The sequence below is a fragment of the Montipora foliosa genome, chromosome 11, assembly GCF_036669935.1.
Source record: "Montipora foliosa isolate CH-2021 chromosome 11, ASM3666993v2, whole genome shotgun sequence".
Taxonomy (NCBI): domain Eukaryota; kingdom Metazoa; phylum Cnidaria; class Anthozoa; order Scleractinia; family Acroporidae; genus Montipora; species Montipora foliosa.
Genome location: NC_090879.1, coordinates 26,687,900 through 26,699,937, shown reverse-complemented (window position 1 = coordinate 26,699,937; position 12,038 = coordinate 26,687,900). Strand labels below are relative to the sequence as shown.

General features: G+C 40.5%; 1 protein-coding gene across 1 annotated transcript in view; it reads right to left on the bottom strand.

The window, feature by feature from the left end:
- Nucleotides 1-11,935, bottom strand: part of LOC137977749 (uncharacterized) — a 35,302-nt gene extending 23,367 nt beyond the window's left edge. Inside the window, exons 1-2 of the mRNA XM_068825072.1 lie at nt 9,635-11,935; nt 46-2,676 (exon numbers count right to left, since the gene is read on the bottom strand). Coding sequence (XP_068681173.1) covers nt 46-2,676; nt 9,635-11,795 — 4,792 coding nt within the window. The 5' untranslated portion in view covers nt 11,796-11,935. The remainder of the gene's footprint in view (nt 1-45; nt 2,677-9,634) is intronic.
- Nucleotides 11,936-12,038: the final 103 nt, after the last annotated feature.

Below are 12,038 nucleotides of genomic sequence, written 5' to 3'. Positions count from 1 at the left end.
TAACAGTTAGGTTCAGGTGGGATGGAAGCAAACAAGTACATGTACCTTTCACAGTTTCTTGTGTCTTTGCATCAAATAACTTTATCCCATCTTTGGACAGCAACTCAACTTCATAAACTCCTGGATGTTCGCTTGAAAGCACCTTGAGGTCAAACTCTTGTTCAATAATAAGATCTTTGAAGTTCTCAGGTTCTCCAGGGTTTGAGAAATCTTTCAGACTGCACTGAACTGCTTGCGCAGGCAATGTCGCAAATTCTGGCTTTAATGTTCTGATCTTGCTCAGTGGAAGAATTGCAGTGTTACCGTAATCAATATAATAGACAGTGACACTGTGTCCTTGGACTTGAATGACTTGTGCACGATACCACCCACCATCGTCGTATTGAGCCACACAGTAAGTACCATTGCTAACTGAGGACACAGTCTCTTCATCCACACTGTAATGCTCTTCAAGTTTTCCCATGACATCATCCAGTTCTCCTGAGGATTGCACAGGCTGACAAAAGAATTTTTGTGCACTTTCTACAAAGGAAACAAACACTTCAACTTTCTTGTCCGTGTTCCAATGAATGGTTCCCACAATGCATGATAATTCAGTTGATATTTCCGCCCCTTTGGACCAAGATTTGCTCATCAGAGATCCATCTGCTGATACCAGTTCAACTTCGTAAGTGTTTGCGCCTTGTTTACTAATCACTTGTGCTTGAAATACTTGTTCAACTACAAGGTCCTTGAAGTCTTCAGTTCCAATACAGTTAGAATACCCTCTCAAACAGCATTTCACAGCCTGAGCAGGCAATGTTGCAAACTCTGGGTTAAGTGTTCTTGTACTGCTAACCGGAAGCACTGCAGTGTCTCCATAATCAATGTAAAAAACTTCAACGCTTTCTCCTTCCACTTTGGTAACCTGGGCACGATACCAACCTCCATCTTCATACTTTGCAATGCAGAAAGCTCCAACAGTTGCTGATGACAAAAGTTCTTGGTTTGTGCTATAATGTTCCTCCAGTCTTGCCATGAGATCGTCAAGATTATTTGCACTTTGACACATGTGGCAAAAGAAGTTTTGCACATTCTCAACAAATGGAATTACAACCTCAATATTATCACCTGGTTTCCACTGAAGAACAGTCACACTGCTCACGGGGGTAGATGAAGAACCTGCCTCAGACAGCACTTGACTGATCTTTGAACCATCTTGAGTTACTAGGTCAACTTCATAGACACCATCGTTCCTGACACTGACGACCTTTACCTTGAACTCCTGCTCCAAAACAATGTCTTTGAAGTTCTCAGGTCCTTGATCCCTGGAAAATCCTGCCAGGCAACATTGCACAGCTTGAGCAGGTAACTTAGAAAAGACAGGATCCATCGTTCTAATGCTGCTGATTGGTAAAGTTGCACAGTCACCATAATCGATGTAGTGAACTCTGACTTCCCTCCCCTGGACCTGTTCAACCTTTGCTCTGTACCATCCCCCTTCATTATACCATGCAACACAGTAACATCCAACAGCTACTGTTGAAGGATTTTCTGAATCACCACTGTAATTTTCTTCCAACTGATTCATTAGATCATCCAGTTCCGACGAGAGACTACCTGTTTGACAAAAGAATTTCTGGGCACTTTCTGCAAATGCTACAAAAACATCAATTGTGTCTCCAGGCTTCCACTGCAAACAAGGAACACTGCAAGGTGTTTCTGTGCTTTGCTGGCTTGCTTGCTTGTTAAGAATGTTTGAGATTGATTCATTGGATTCCTTTAACACTAAATCCACAACAGCAACTCCACTTTTCACTGAAACTATGCTAGCCATGAATTCTTTCTCCACAACAAGTTCTTGAAATTTATCATCAGAAGCAAAGCTGGAGTCTCCAGATAAAGAACAATCATTAGCTTGGATAGGAAGCCTGCAAAAGTTAGAAGCTAATACCTTCAATCTGGAAAGCAAAAGAGTCTCTGAATTTCCATAGTCAACGTAAACAACTGACACCATGCCATCCTTAACTTCAAGAATTCTGGCCCGATACCACCCATCATCCAGAGTAAACTTGGCAGCACAAAACTCGCCAACTGAGGGTGCGGAGAGTTGTTCCTGCTGTCCACTGAGAGCTTCATAATACTCAAACATCTCGTTCATGAGCTCATCCAAGGAATCTGCCATCTTCAAAAGCTGACATGAAAATTTCTTCGGACCAGTTGCTGATGAGACAAATACCTTCTCTGTGGTGCCAGGCTGCATTTCAATCCCAGGAATCTCCACCATTTCTCGTTTCGTTGAGGGTCCCACAAGAATTTGTATATCTTTAGCGATGTCCAGATTCTTACCTTCACTTGTGTCAAGCAAAACCACCTCATAAAAACTGGATTTTTCGTTGTATTTGTCTGCCATCATGACCAGCTCTTTTTCCAGTGTTAGTTCTTCAAACCTATTCATAACTTTGTCAGATGTCAAGTTCTCATTTAAAGGATCAATCTTTGCCAGAGCACACTTCACAGCTTGTGGTGGAAGTGCCAAGAACTTTGCTGGAAGCTTTCTTATGCGTGAAACTGGAAGCATCTCATAGTTCCCATAGTCTACAAAGTGGACTTCAACCTGGCCTCCTTTGACCACCCCTGTAATTTTCCCCCTATACCACTTGTCATCTTCTGTAAACTGAGCGCAGCACAGCATACCTACAAAAATCACAACAATCACAAGCTTGTCACATATCTATAAAGTCAGTCATCACCTTTTCACAAGAAAAGTCTTGCCTCAATACAGGACCGTCCTCTTGCAAGAGGGAAACTTGCGTGTGGCTTTTGAAATGCCCAGTAACTGTGGCAGGTGAATGAAAGACCAACATTTAACTCTTACAGTTGTAATCCATTCACTCCTAGGAGTGAGTGTCTAAAGCCAGACAATTTTACTCATCAATGGGGGTCAGTGGGGGGAGGGGGGAGGGGGGGAAGGGGGTTCCCCCATTGGAAGGTTCAGAAGTCAATGGGTTAAAAAAGGCTCTTAACCCTTTGACATCCGAACCAACCTGAACCGGCCAGACTTTTACTCTGTCTAACACCAGATGATTTTACTTGTCAATGCGGAACCCCCCAGGAGTCAATTGGTGAATCACTCAACATTAACCCTTTGACGCCAGGGGCCCGTTTTTCAAAAGTCCCGAAACTTTCCGGGCCATTTTCGGGTGTCACAATTTCCTTTGTATCTCAAGAACGGAGAGGATTTAAGTCATCAAACTTCACAGTCATTCTTCTTTTTATTACCTTTAAAACATCTTAAAAGATTGACTTTCCAAAACGAGCAGTTGGCATTTTCACAAAAGTTTTCGGGACTTTCGAGAAACAGGCCCCTGAACCAGCCTGAAACGGCCAGACTTGTTATTTTACTCTGTCTAACGCCTGACGATTTTACTTATCAGTGGGAACCCCCTGGAGTCAATAGGTTAAAAAAAGCTAAAAAAAAAAGTGCTTGCCTGTTTTGAAACCTTCCAATATTGTTTGGTTAAACGTCATCTTGTCAAATGAGCTTAAAATTATTTGGGGTTGACTTTCATTACTGGGTTGCCAAACCCAGTCGGAAAATGGGTAGATTTCCGTTTTATTTTTTTTAGTATTTTTTTCCGTGTCGGTAAAAGTCTTGCCTGTCACTCCCCTGCTAAGTGGTGTCTTTGTGCATAGAGTCTTCTGTGCGTATTTTGTTAGGTTTGAGGGGGCTGGGGTAATGCGCAGCTTGCTCTGCACAATTAACCTGTACTGGCGTCGGAAGTCATTGTAACGCAAATGGCGTTTTAGTACATCTTTAAAGAAAATATACCCATATGGAGCTCAAGAATGGAACATCAAGACAGGCGGTGAAACATAAAGATCTGGAATCTTAAAAGCGACGAGTAATGGACTTCGACAGCGTGAATCTTTCGCCCGTCGAGCCGAAATCAAAATATGCTGTACTTCTAATATTTCGCCAAGCCTAAGGTGGTGTTACGTACAACACTGAAACCAAATGGAAATTTCTCTGGTAACTTACGGGTTCAACAAAGACAGAGAAGGAATCGAACACCACAAGTAGATCTGTGATCTCTGTTGTGTGTCTCACAGTGTTTACTGAAGTCGCATCTATTTGAGTAAAGTTTGCCTGTTTGTCTGGCAAGTAACATTCATTTTGTACTCAACTCTGCAAAGGTTAAAAAAAATTGTAAATGTGACAGGGAAAAATTACTTGAATGAAAGCTTGTTGTCTCTTTTGTGCTTTATTATTTACGGTCAAGGTTCTTTCGAAAAGGGTTGAATGTGAACTGTCAGAAATTTATTTAATTGCATATGCTTTGTGATTGTGTGTTTCGCTTGCACGCACGCAACTGAAATAGGAAGGGTTTCTTGCCTCTTATAGCAAATATGTTGCTTGTTTCAATAAATGTTTCGGTGGAAAATATTTCTGTGAAATGTCCAGCTTTTGTAAATTGATCATGTTGTGTAATTTTCGAGCTTAGCAAATTTGCATACATGTGTGGAAATGTGATACGGGGAGAATTTTTGTGGTAACGCATAAGTCACGAAAATAAACAGGTCTGTTGGAAGCGTGCTTGAGTTTCAACAAAATGACCCCCAAAATCGGCAAAAGATTGTGACGCTGATGAATAATAAAGTAGCTGCTATTACCAAAACCATGGAATTACCTGGTGATAAATAACCTTGTCTTGGAGAGTAAATTTTTGATTTTCCAGAAACAATGGTCAACCTCTGAGAGTTGGGCGATTGTGATCTTTGTGTTGAATTCGCACATTTCTTGTCAAAATTTATAACAATCGAAAGAAAAAGAAAACTAACAAAAACAAAAACCCGGTAGCTTGGCATCATTTGACACAGTTGCTTCACTGTTTCGCGAGTAAACATGCCGCGGTAAAGTAACGCGGTAACTTGATCAGAGCACCCGGTGAATTCGGTGTGCGATTTACTCGGTGCAGCCAAACTTGTACAATTACAACAAAACAACTAAAATCTCCCAAACTGTTTTTCGCTGATGGTAACTTTTTATATTCGTGGTTCAAAATTAATGTTGTTTTCATGTCGTAGATTTTGTTACCGATGGCAAAATATTTTATTCTCGATCGACCGTCCTGAAACTTCCTTCTGCTCTTCTTAAAAATTGTGTATCCATATTTATTTACTTTTACATCAATATTTGTTTTGCATAAAGCAAGCTAACAAAATCTGTATCTTGCTTGGTTCGCAGTTGATAGCATTAAAATAGAATTTTCGGTCCTATGCTTCTGTTACTGAGTGGTATATTTCTTACTAACCCCGCCGAACAGGGATAAAGTTCAGCTTTCAACTTCAGCTTTCAACTTTTGTTTGCAAAGCTGTCAGATGCTGTCAGTGCACGCTTACACTTGTGGTGGAAAGAAGTTGCATGATCAACATGTCAGCCCAGAAGCCAATGTTTCTCGATTCCCTTTTATTTTCTTCAATCTCTCTGGGTTCAGTACTTTGCTAGTAACCACATGTCTTCTCAAGGGGCTATTTATCTAAGACTTCTACCATGGCGCTACAATGATAGACAATACCAAAACAATATCGTGTACTGTTAGACCTACATATTACGCAAAGACAACTTGAATCTCCTGGAAGACAACACACAGCTTACTTGACATTATGGAATAAATCGCTGTGTTACTTCACTACCACACGTAAGCAATGCGTGTCAATTTTTTTTAAAGAGGACAGGAATTTCTTCTTTCTGACAAATGATTAATTAATAGGCCGGTAGCCAGGTTTTTAACCTCAAAAAATGACTTCTGGTATGACTTCTGGTATGACTTCTGGTATGACTTCTGGGTGACCCTCCCAGGGGTTACTAGTGATAGCAATTTTGATTCAGATGACTTTAAAAGTGGCGAAGAAGACAGTGGCAATCAAGGCACGAACAATGACACCGATGCTGAAGAAGCTCAATAATATTCAAGTTCCAGATTTCATGCCAGCCACCGGCATTTATTTTGTTTTAGATAATCGTAACAAATTAGATATTTTTCTTGGTTTTCATAGGAGATGATCTATGGGAATTGACGGGAACCGAAACGTCGGTATGCCCATCAAAAGCTCTTGAATACCACCTAGCGCATTGTCCGTTTTCATGAAGTAAGCCGCGCAGAATTAAAGGCCTTCAAAGGTGTTAACATAATCAAGGCATTGATAAGCTCCAGAATTAAGCTTTATATTGGTCAACCGATGAATTTTTTACTGTGAATAACAATGTTTTTGCCCTCATTTAATTTGAAGCAATTTTCGCCTTCGACATACCTCGGGAGATCAGTATTTTCAACAAATTATGTCAAATCGATCATGCGTTTATATTCCGCAAATGTGTGAATACCTCCAGCGATTTTCTCTGTTGTTTTTCTTGTGATGTCGTAAGTTATCATCAGTGAGAGTCTTTGAAGTGCTCAGAGCACTTTTCTAAACAATTTGACCTTGTTTGTTCTCTAACAAAACATGGTAGTTATCAATTAACTTAATTACTTTTGCAGTTTTGTGTATTGCGAAAGGCAGAAAACTCGTAGTGAATTTCTGTTTCAGCAGCCGCGTTTGGAGTATAATTTTTGCACTTATACCCTCAAGAAAGCAAGGCGATTGGCATAAACTGAAAACAATTTTTATCCATTGAGTGATTGGACTCAACTGTAAACTGCACAAGGCATATTTTGAGTTGTAATATATATTTTTTCAAGCGCATTGTTAGTTAATGGTAAACAACTTTCTTGACAGCCTATCATGCACAGCTTCGAAAAGTCTGCGTCTACATTTTCATTTGATCCTCAGGACGCGTTTTCAATCACTTTTTCGAACTATTTTTGCATCATGTGGAAGTTCACTGTTTCTTCTTCCGCTGAACTTAATTCTAAAACTCAATCTCTTGTGTACATTTACTGCGCATATGGTTTATTTTTAGTGCTCATGTACTGCCGTAATTAACATACGTCACGCTGGATAAATCAATACCTGTCACACGCCGCAACCCCAAATGTCAATGGGTTAATCTTCGTAAAATATCCTGTCAATTCCACTCAAAACAGGGAGAAGAATGCTTTAAAGGTTTCTTCAATAAGTAAAAGTGTAAGATTTTTAACCTTGACTGGTGGTAAAATGAGATGAAAGTCACCGGCTGATGATGGCTTACTAGCCAGCGGTTTTGAATCGGCTGGCTACGGGCCCTTATTGACAGCCATGATGACAATAGACCATTTCCAACACCAAAGCTGGGCTTTTATAAAAATATTTCAGAAATTAAAATAACGTCATGCTTCACTTAGGCAGAGAGGACATTTTCAAAGAAATGTCACATAAGATCAAGATCTTATAACCATCTGAAAACTCAATACCATATTTTTGTTTGAAGCTACAATATTGGGCAGATCAAAATGGAACAGAAATGCCACCTTCCCCCTAAATCAAGGATGAAGCTGCATGAAAAGGCCATAACAAACCATTTTACCATCAATGGTTTTGGGGGACAGGTGGTCTCAATTTCCCATTTTATCTGTCCAAGATTGCAGCTACACACTTTTTCCCTCCCTCCTGTCAAATTTTCCAGCATTAAGTGCTACAAAATGAAGTCAGATTTTAAGGTGGCTGGAACCAGTTTCACCACTTTAAGAGACCTTCTTATTAGATGGGTTATAACTACCATACTGTATCACGATACAGCAATGTTATGGTACCATATAAAACACCAACTATTGCTTAACAAAATGTGCCCACTATTGTGAGGTGATAGGTTATCATGGCAACACAAAAACTCTCCAAAAACACCCTATATTTCCTCTTTACTGGCTTACGTATATCTCAAAATGAACTCAGTGACCCCCATTTTTTATTGTACATGTAGAATAGTAATTTTTTTAAACTTTGCTGATAGTTCTATCTCCGATTGCTAATTACTATTCAACATTAAAAAAGGACGGTCAATGAATTTATTTTTGAGATATAAGCAAGTCTAGACGAAATATAGAGTGTTTTCATGTTGCCATGGTAACCTATTAAGTTACAATAGTGGGTGCATTTTGTTAAGCAATAATTGATGTTTCATATGGTACCATAACAATGCTATTATATGTGATACAGTGTTGTAGTGACAACCCTTCTAACAAAAAGGTCCTTAAAAGTAGTGAAACTGGTTCCAGCTACCTTAATGGGGTTTTTCAGTGAGTGATTAACCCACTGACGAGTAAAATCGTCTGGCGGTTTAGGCCGGTTTGGACGTCAAAGGGTTAAAGTTACATAAAATAGAACAAGTGAGAAAAATGAGCAAACGCTACCAAATATCGAGGGAAATTATAAAAATAAAAACAAAATTGCTATGACAATTATTGAAGCATGACTGGAGGGCAAAGCACCTTTGTTCTATACAAATCCTTATAATTATTTCTTTCGCCTATTTCAACATGTTCAAATGATATAGGCACTAAAATTTGCATGGCAGCGTACTGTAGTTTGAACCACTATTTTCATTACTGGAAAAAAAATAATCACGACAAAACAGGGCTTGAAATTAGCGAAAAAATCCAGTTGCAATTTTGCAACAAGGTACGAAAATGTAGTCGCAATTTCGCAAAGTTTAGTCGCAACATCGTCGCACTACATTGTGTTGTCAGCGGTGCGGCAAAACAAAATATGAGCCCACAATAATTGTGTTGAAAGAAACTGCTGAAAATGGCGAATGATATCGAAGGAATGGAGTTGTGCACATAACATCGCAGCGAAATTAAGCTACAATTACGCCATCTTCAGATTGAAAGAAGACTCAAGGCGAAAAACAAAATAATTCTGTCATTTAATTTATTTTAGTAAGAAAAAGAGCAGCAAAGTGGCAACTGCTAACCCTTTTGTTCTGAAAGAGCGAAGATGAAAACAAGTCGCAAAGAGAAAAAATTCAGTCGCAAATGCAACTGTATTGGTTGCAATTTCAAGCCCTGCAAAACTGTCAATCAGCGTGTTTACAAAAATGAGCTCAGATAATTATGTCGCCAACTTGAGAGTTAACTGAACTTGCTGACTATAAACAATGGTAATTAGGAAGTCCAGTATTTGCTAGAGTTCATATCATCATGTCATATCATATATCTTTATTTACCCTCGGATTTTAAGAGTAGCTGGGTGTAGCTAATATCTCCGAGCTTTTACTCTCCCAACCATGATACACCACACAAGATAGACCACAACACCGGGAACTACATGCCCTACTCTTTGCGACAAGTGTGTGGGTTCTTTTATGTCCCACAGGATTATGAACATTGAAGGGTTGTGAGACAGGGCCTACAGTTTATCGTCCTTGTCCGAGAAGACTACAGAGTCTAACCATTTGCAGATGTAATTACAAAGGCAGCACTTTCTCTTCAGTTATTTAAAGACCCTGAGCGTTGGTCCGGCCAGAGTTGAACTCACGACCTCCCGCATGAGAGCCCGGTGCTCAACCAACTGAGCATCCGGTGCACGGTGTTACACATATTCAGCCTCTAATGGCTGAAAAAGTGTTCAGTACGGAAATTTCTACATAACGCATATTTCCTTTATTTGTTTTATCTCAATGCAACATTACTAAAGCAGACTTGCCAACAAGCAAAAAGTACAACAATTAACATACCACAAGAAGGATGAGAAATGCCAGACTTCTGTCCTGGGACAGCATACTGCTCTGCAATCTCCTGCATCAACTTTTCTAGATCAAAGGCAGATTTCTGAAGCTGGCACCAAAAATTGCAAGGATGTTCAATGAAGCTGACAATGACATCCTCAAACTGGCCAACCTCCAAGCTAGGATTTGGTAGAGTTTGTGATCTCAGGTTCTCAAAATTAGCGGAGGCAGGCATGGCCCCATCTGCTAGTTCAGCATTTCCATTGATCAGGAGCTCTTCACTAATGTTCTGTTCTTCTTGTTTGTTTTTAACCACAAGTTCAACTCTACAAACTCCACTACTATCTCGTGCAACAACAGTAATCACTGCCTCCATTTCAAGAGCCAAATCCTTGAATTTCTTTATGTCCTGCAATCTCCACTGCGACTGGTCACTTGAGACCTTTGGTATAATCCTGTTCAGCGAACACTCAATACCCTGTTGAGGTAACTCAGAAAACTTGGGTATTAATTTCTTGATTTTGCTTGCTGGTATTGTTTCAGAGTTTCCATAGTCTATGTACAACACAGAGACTCCCTTTTGTGTAGTGTTCTGTACAACTGCACGGTACCAGCAACCATCCTCTGAGAACTGAGCACAGCATGGGTCACCAGGGAAAGGTGACGACAGCAGTTCTTCCTGTGCAGGAAGACTCGAATAATGGCGTGCAACCTCTAACATCAACTTCTCCAATATGTGGCCATTTCTAAAAAGTTGACAGTAGAACCTACTAGGGCTAATGATATTTGTGACCAAAACCTTCTCCTCCTTTCCAATCAGGATTTCTTCCTTCACAAAAACTGGTCTAGGAACTGACTTGGAAGATGAATGAGGCGGCCCATTGGAAGCACCAGGGACAATAGTGGCAGTAGGCTTTGGTGGGTCGGAGGACTTAACACCATAGTTAGCAGCAATGAGAATCTGGTTTAGTTCCATATCAAGATCAGAAGTCGTATCCATGAGTTTAACTCTGTGCCGTCCATCACTCTCAATACTAGTTACTAGTCCAACAACATGCTTAAACTTGATGAGCTTTTCAAACAATGCTTTAGCTTCATCAGCCCATTGTCCATCTTTACTAGCTGGTTCAACACCAGCAATAGCAAAACTCATTGCCTGGCAAGGGTGTTGAAGGAATTCTTCCTTAAGATCTCTTATATCCGACAGTTCAGTGTGTTGGGTGTTGCCATAATCAACAAACCTTACTTCTATCCGTCCAGTTGCAATCGAACTCACATTGGTGATAATTCCTCTGTACCATGCGTCATCTTCATAAAACTTGGCACAACAAGGATACCCAACCGTACACGACTGGAGTGGGAGAACTGCTGGATCAAGGTTTGCATACACTTCTGCAAGATTTTCCATGAGCACTTCAAGGATCTCTAAATTTGACAAAAGTTGGCACCAAAAGTGTGAAGGATCCACAACCCAAGTAACACTGAGATCATGAAAAGAATCAGCAGGTAGACTGATGGTCTGAAACTTGGCATCTTTCTTTAAGTTTGATGGTCCAGAGGTTCCAGGAGAAAGACCATTACTGAGAGAATCTGTCAAAGCCCCGTGTCCTCCGTTCTGCATCTCGTCAAAAATAGATCGAGTACCTCTGTCGTCGAAAAAAAGTTGAGTGACAAGAACGCAGTTCTTCTTCAGCTGCACGGCCCTACAAAACAGCTCTTGTTCCAAAATGGTGTCACTTAGCAATGGAATGAACTCACCGCCGAGACGATCGAACCCTTCAAGTTCACATTCGAAGGATTGAGGGAGAAGTTCGCAAAACCTGTCCTCGGCATTTCTCACAGAGGTTAGAGGAACAATCTCGGTATTGCCGTAATCCAAGAAAAAAACTTCACAGCTTTGGTCAGCCAAGTTCACACCTAATACTCGAGCGCGGTACCAGCGACTGTCTTCCAGATACTGCACAATGTAAATGCATCCGACCGCGATTTCGGAGGCTTTTGGTGGTTTAGCTCGCCCTGATAATACGTTCTGTTCTATCTCGGCCATTAGCGAGTCCAATTTTCCCGCCTCATCGTTGATTTGAACGAAAAAGCTCCCAGAAGATGAGTCCACGTGAGTGACAAGAACGCTCACAAATCTCCCGAACGGGAACTTAACTTGCATCGCCATGACTTCTGAGATCAAATTATGAGAGACCTTAGCTATCCTATTTTCATTTACAGAAGTCCATCGGTTGCATCTACAAGCTCACAAAAGATACTCCGGTTAAGCTGAGCCGTCTTTAAGATCTTGCGGGAAGTAACACATGGCTTTCCACAGACCATAATTCCATTTTCCGGAGGTTCGGGAAATCTATCGGGAATATCCGTAGGTCATCGGAACCTTTCACCTTGATTGACTTTCACGATCGTA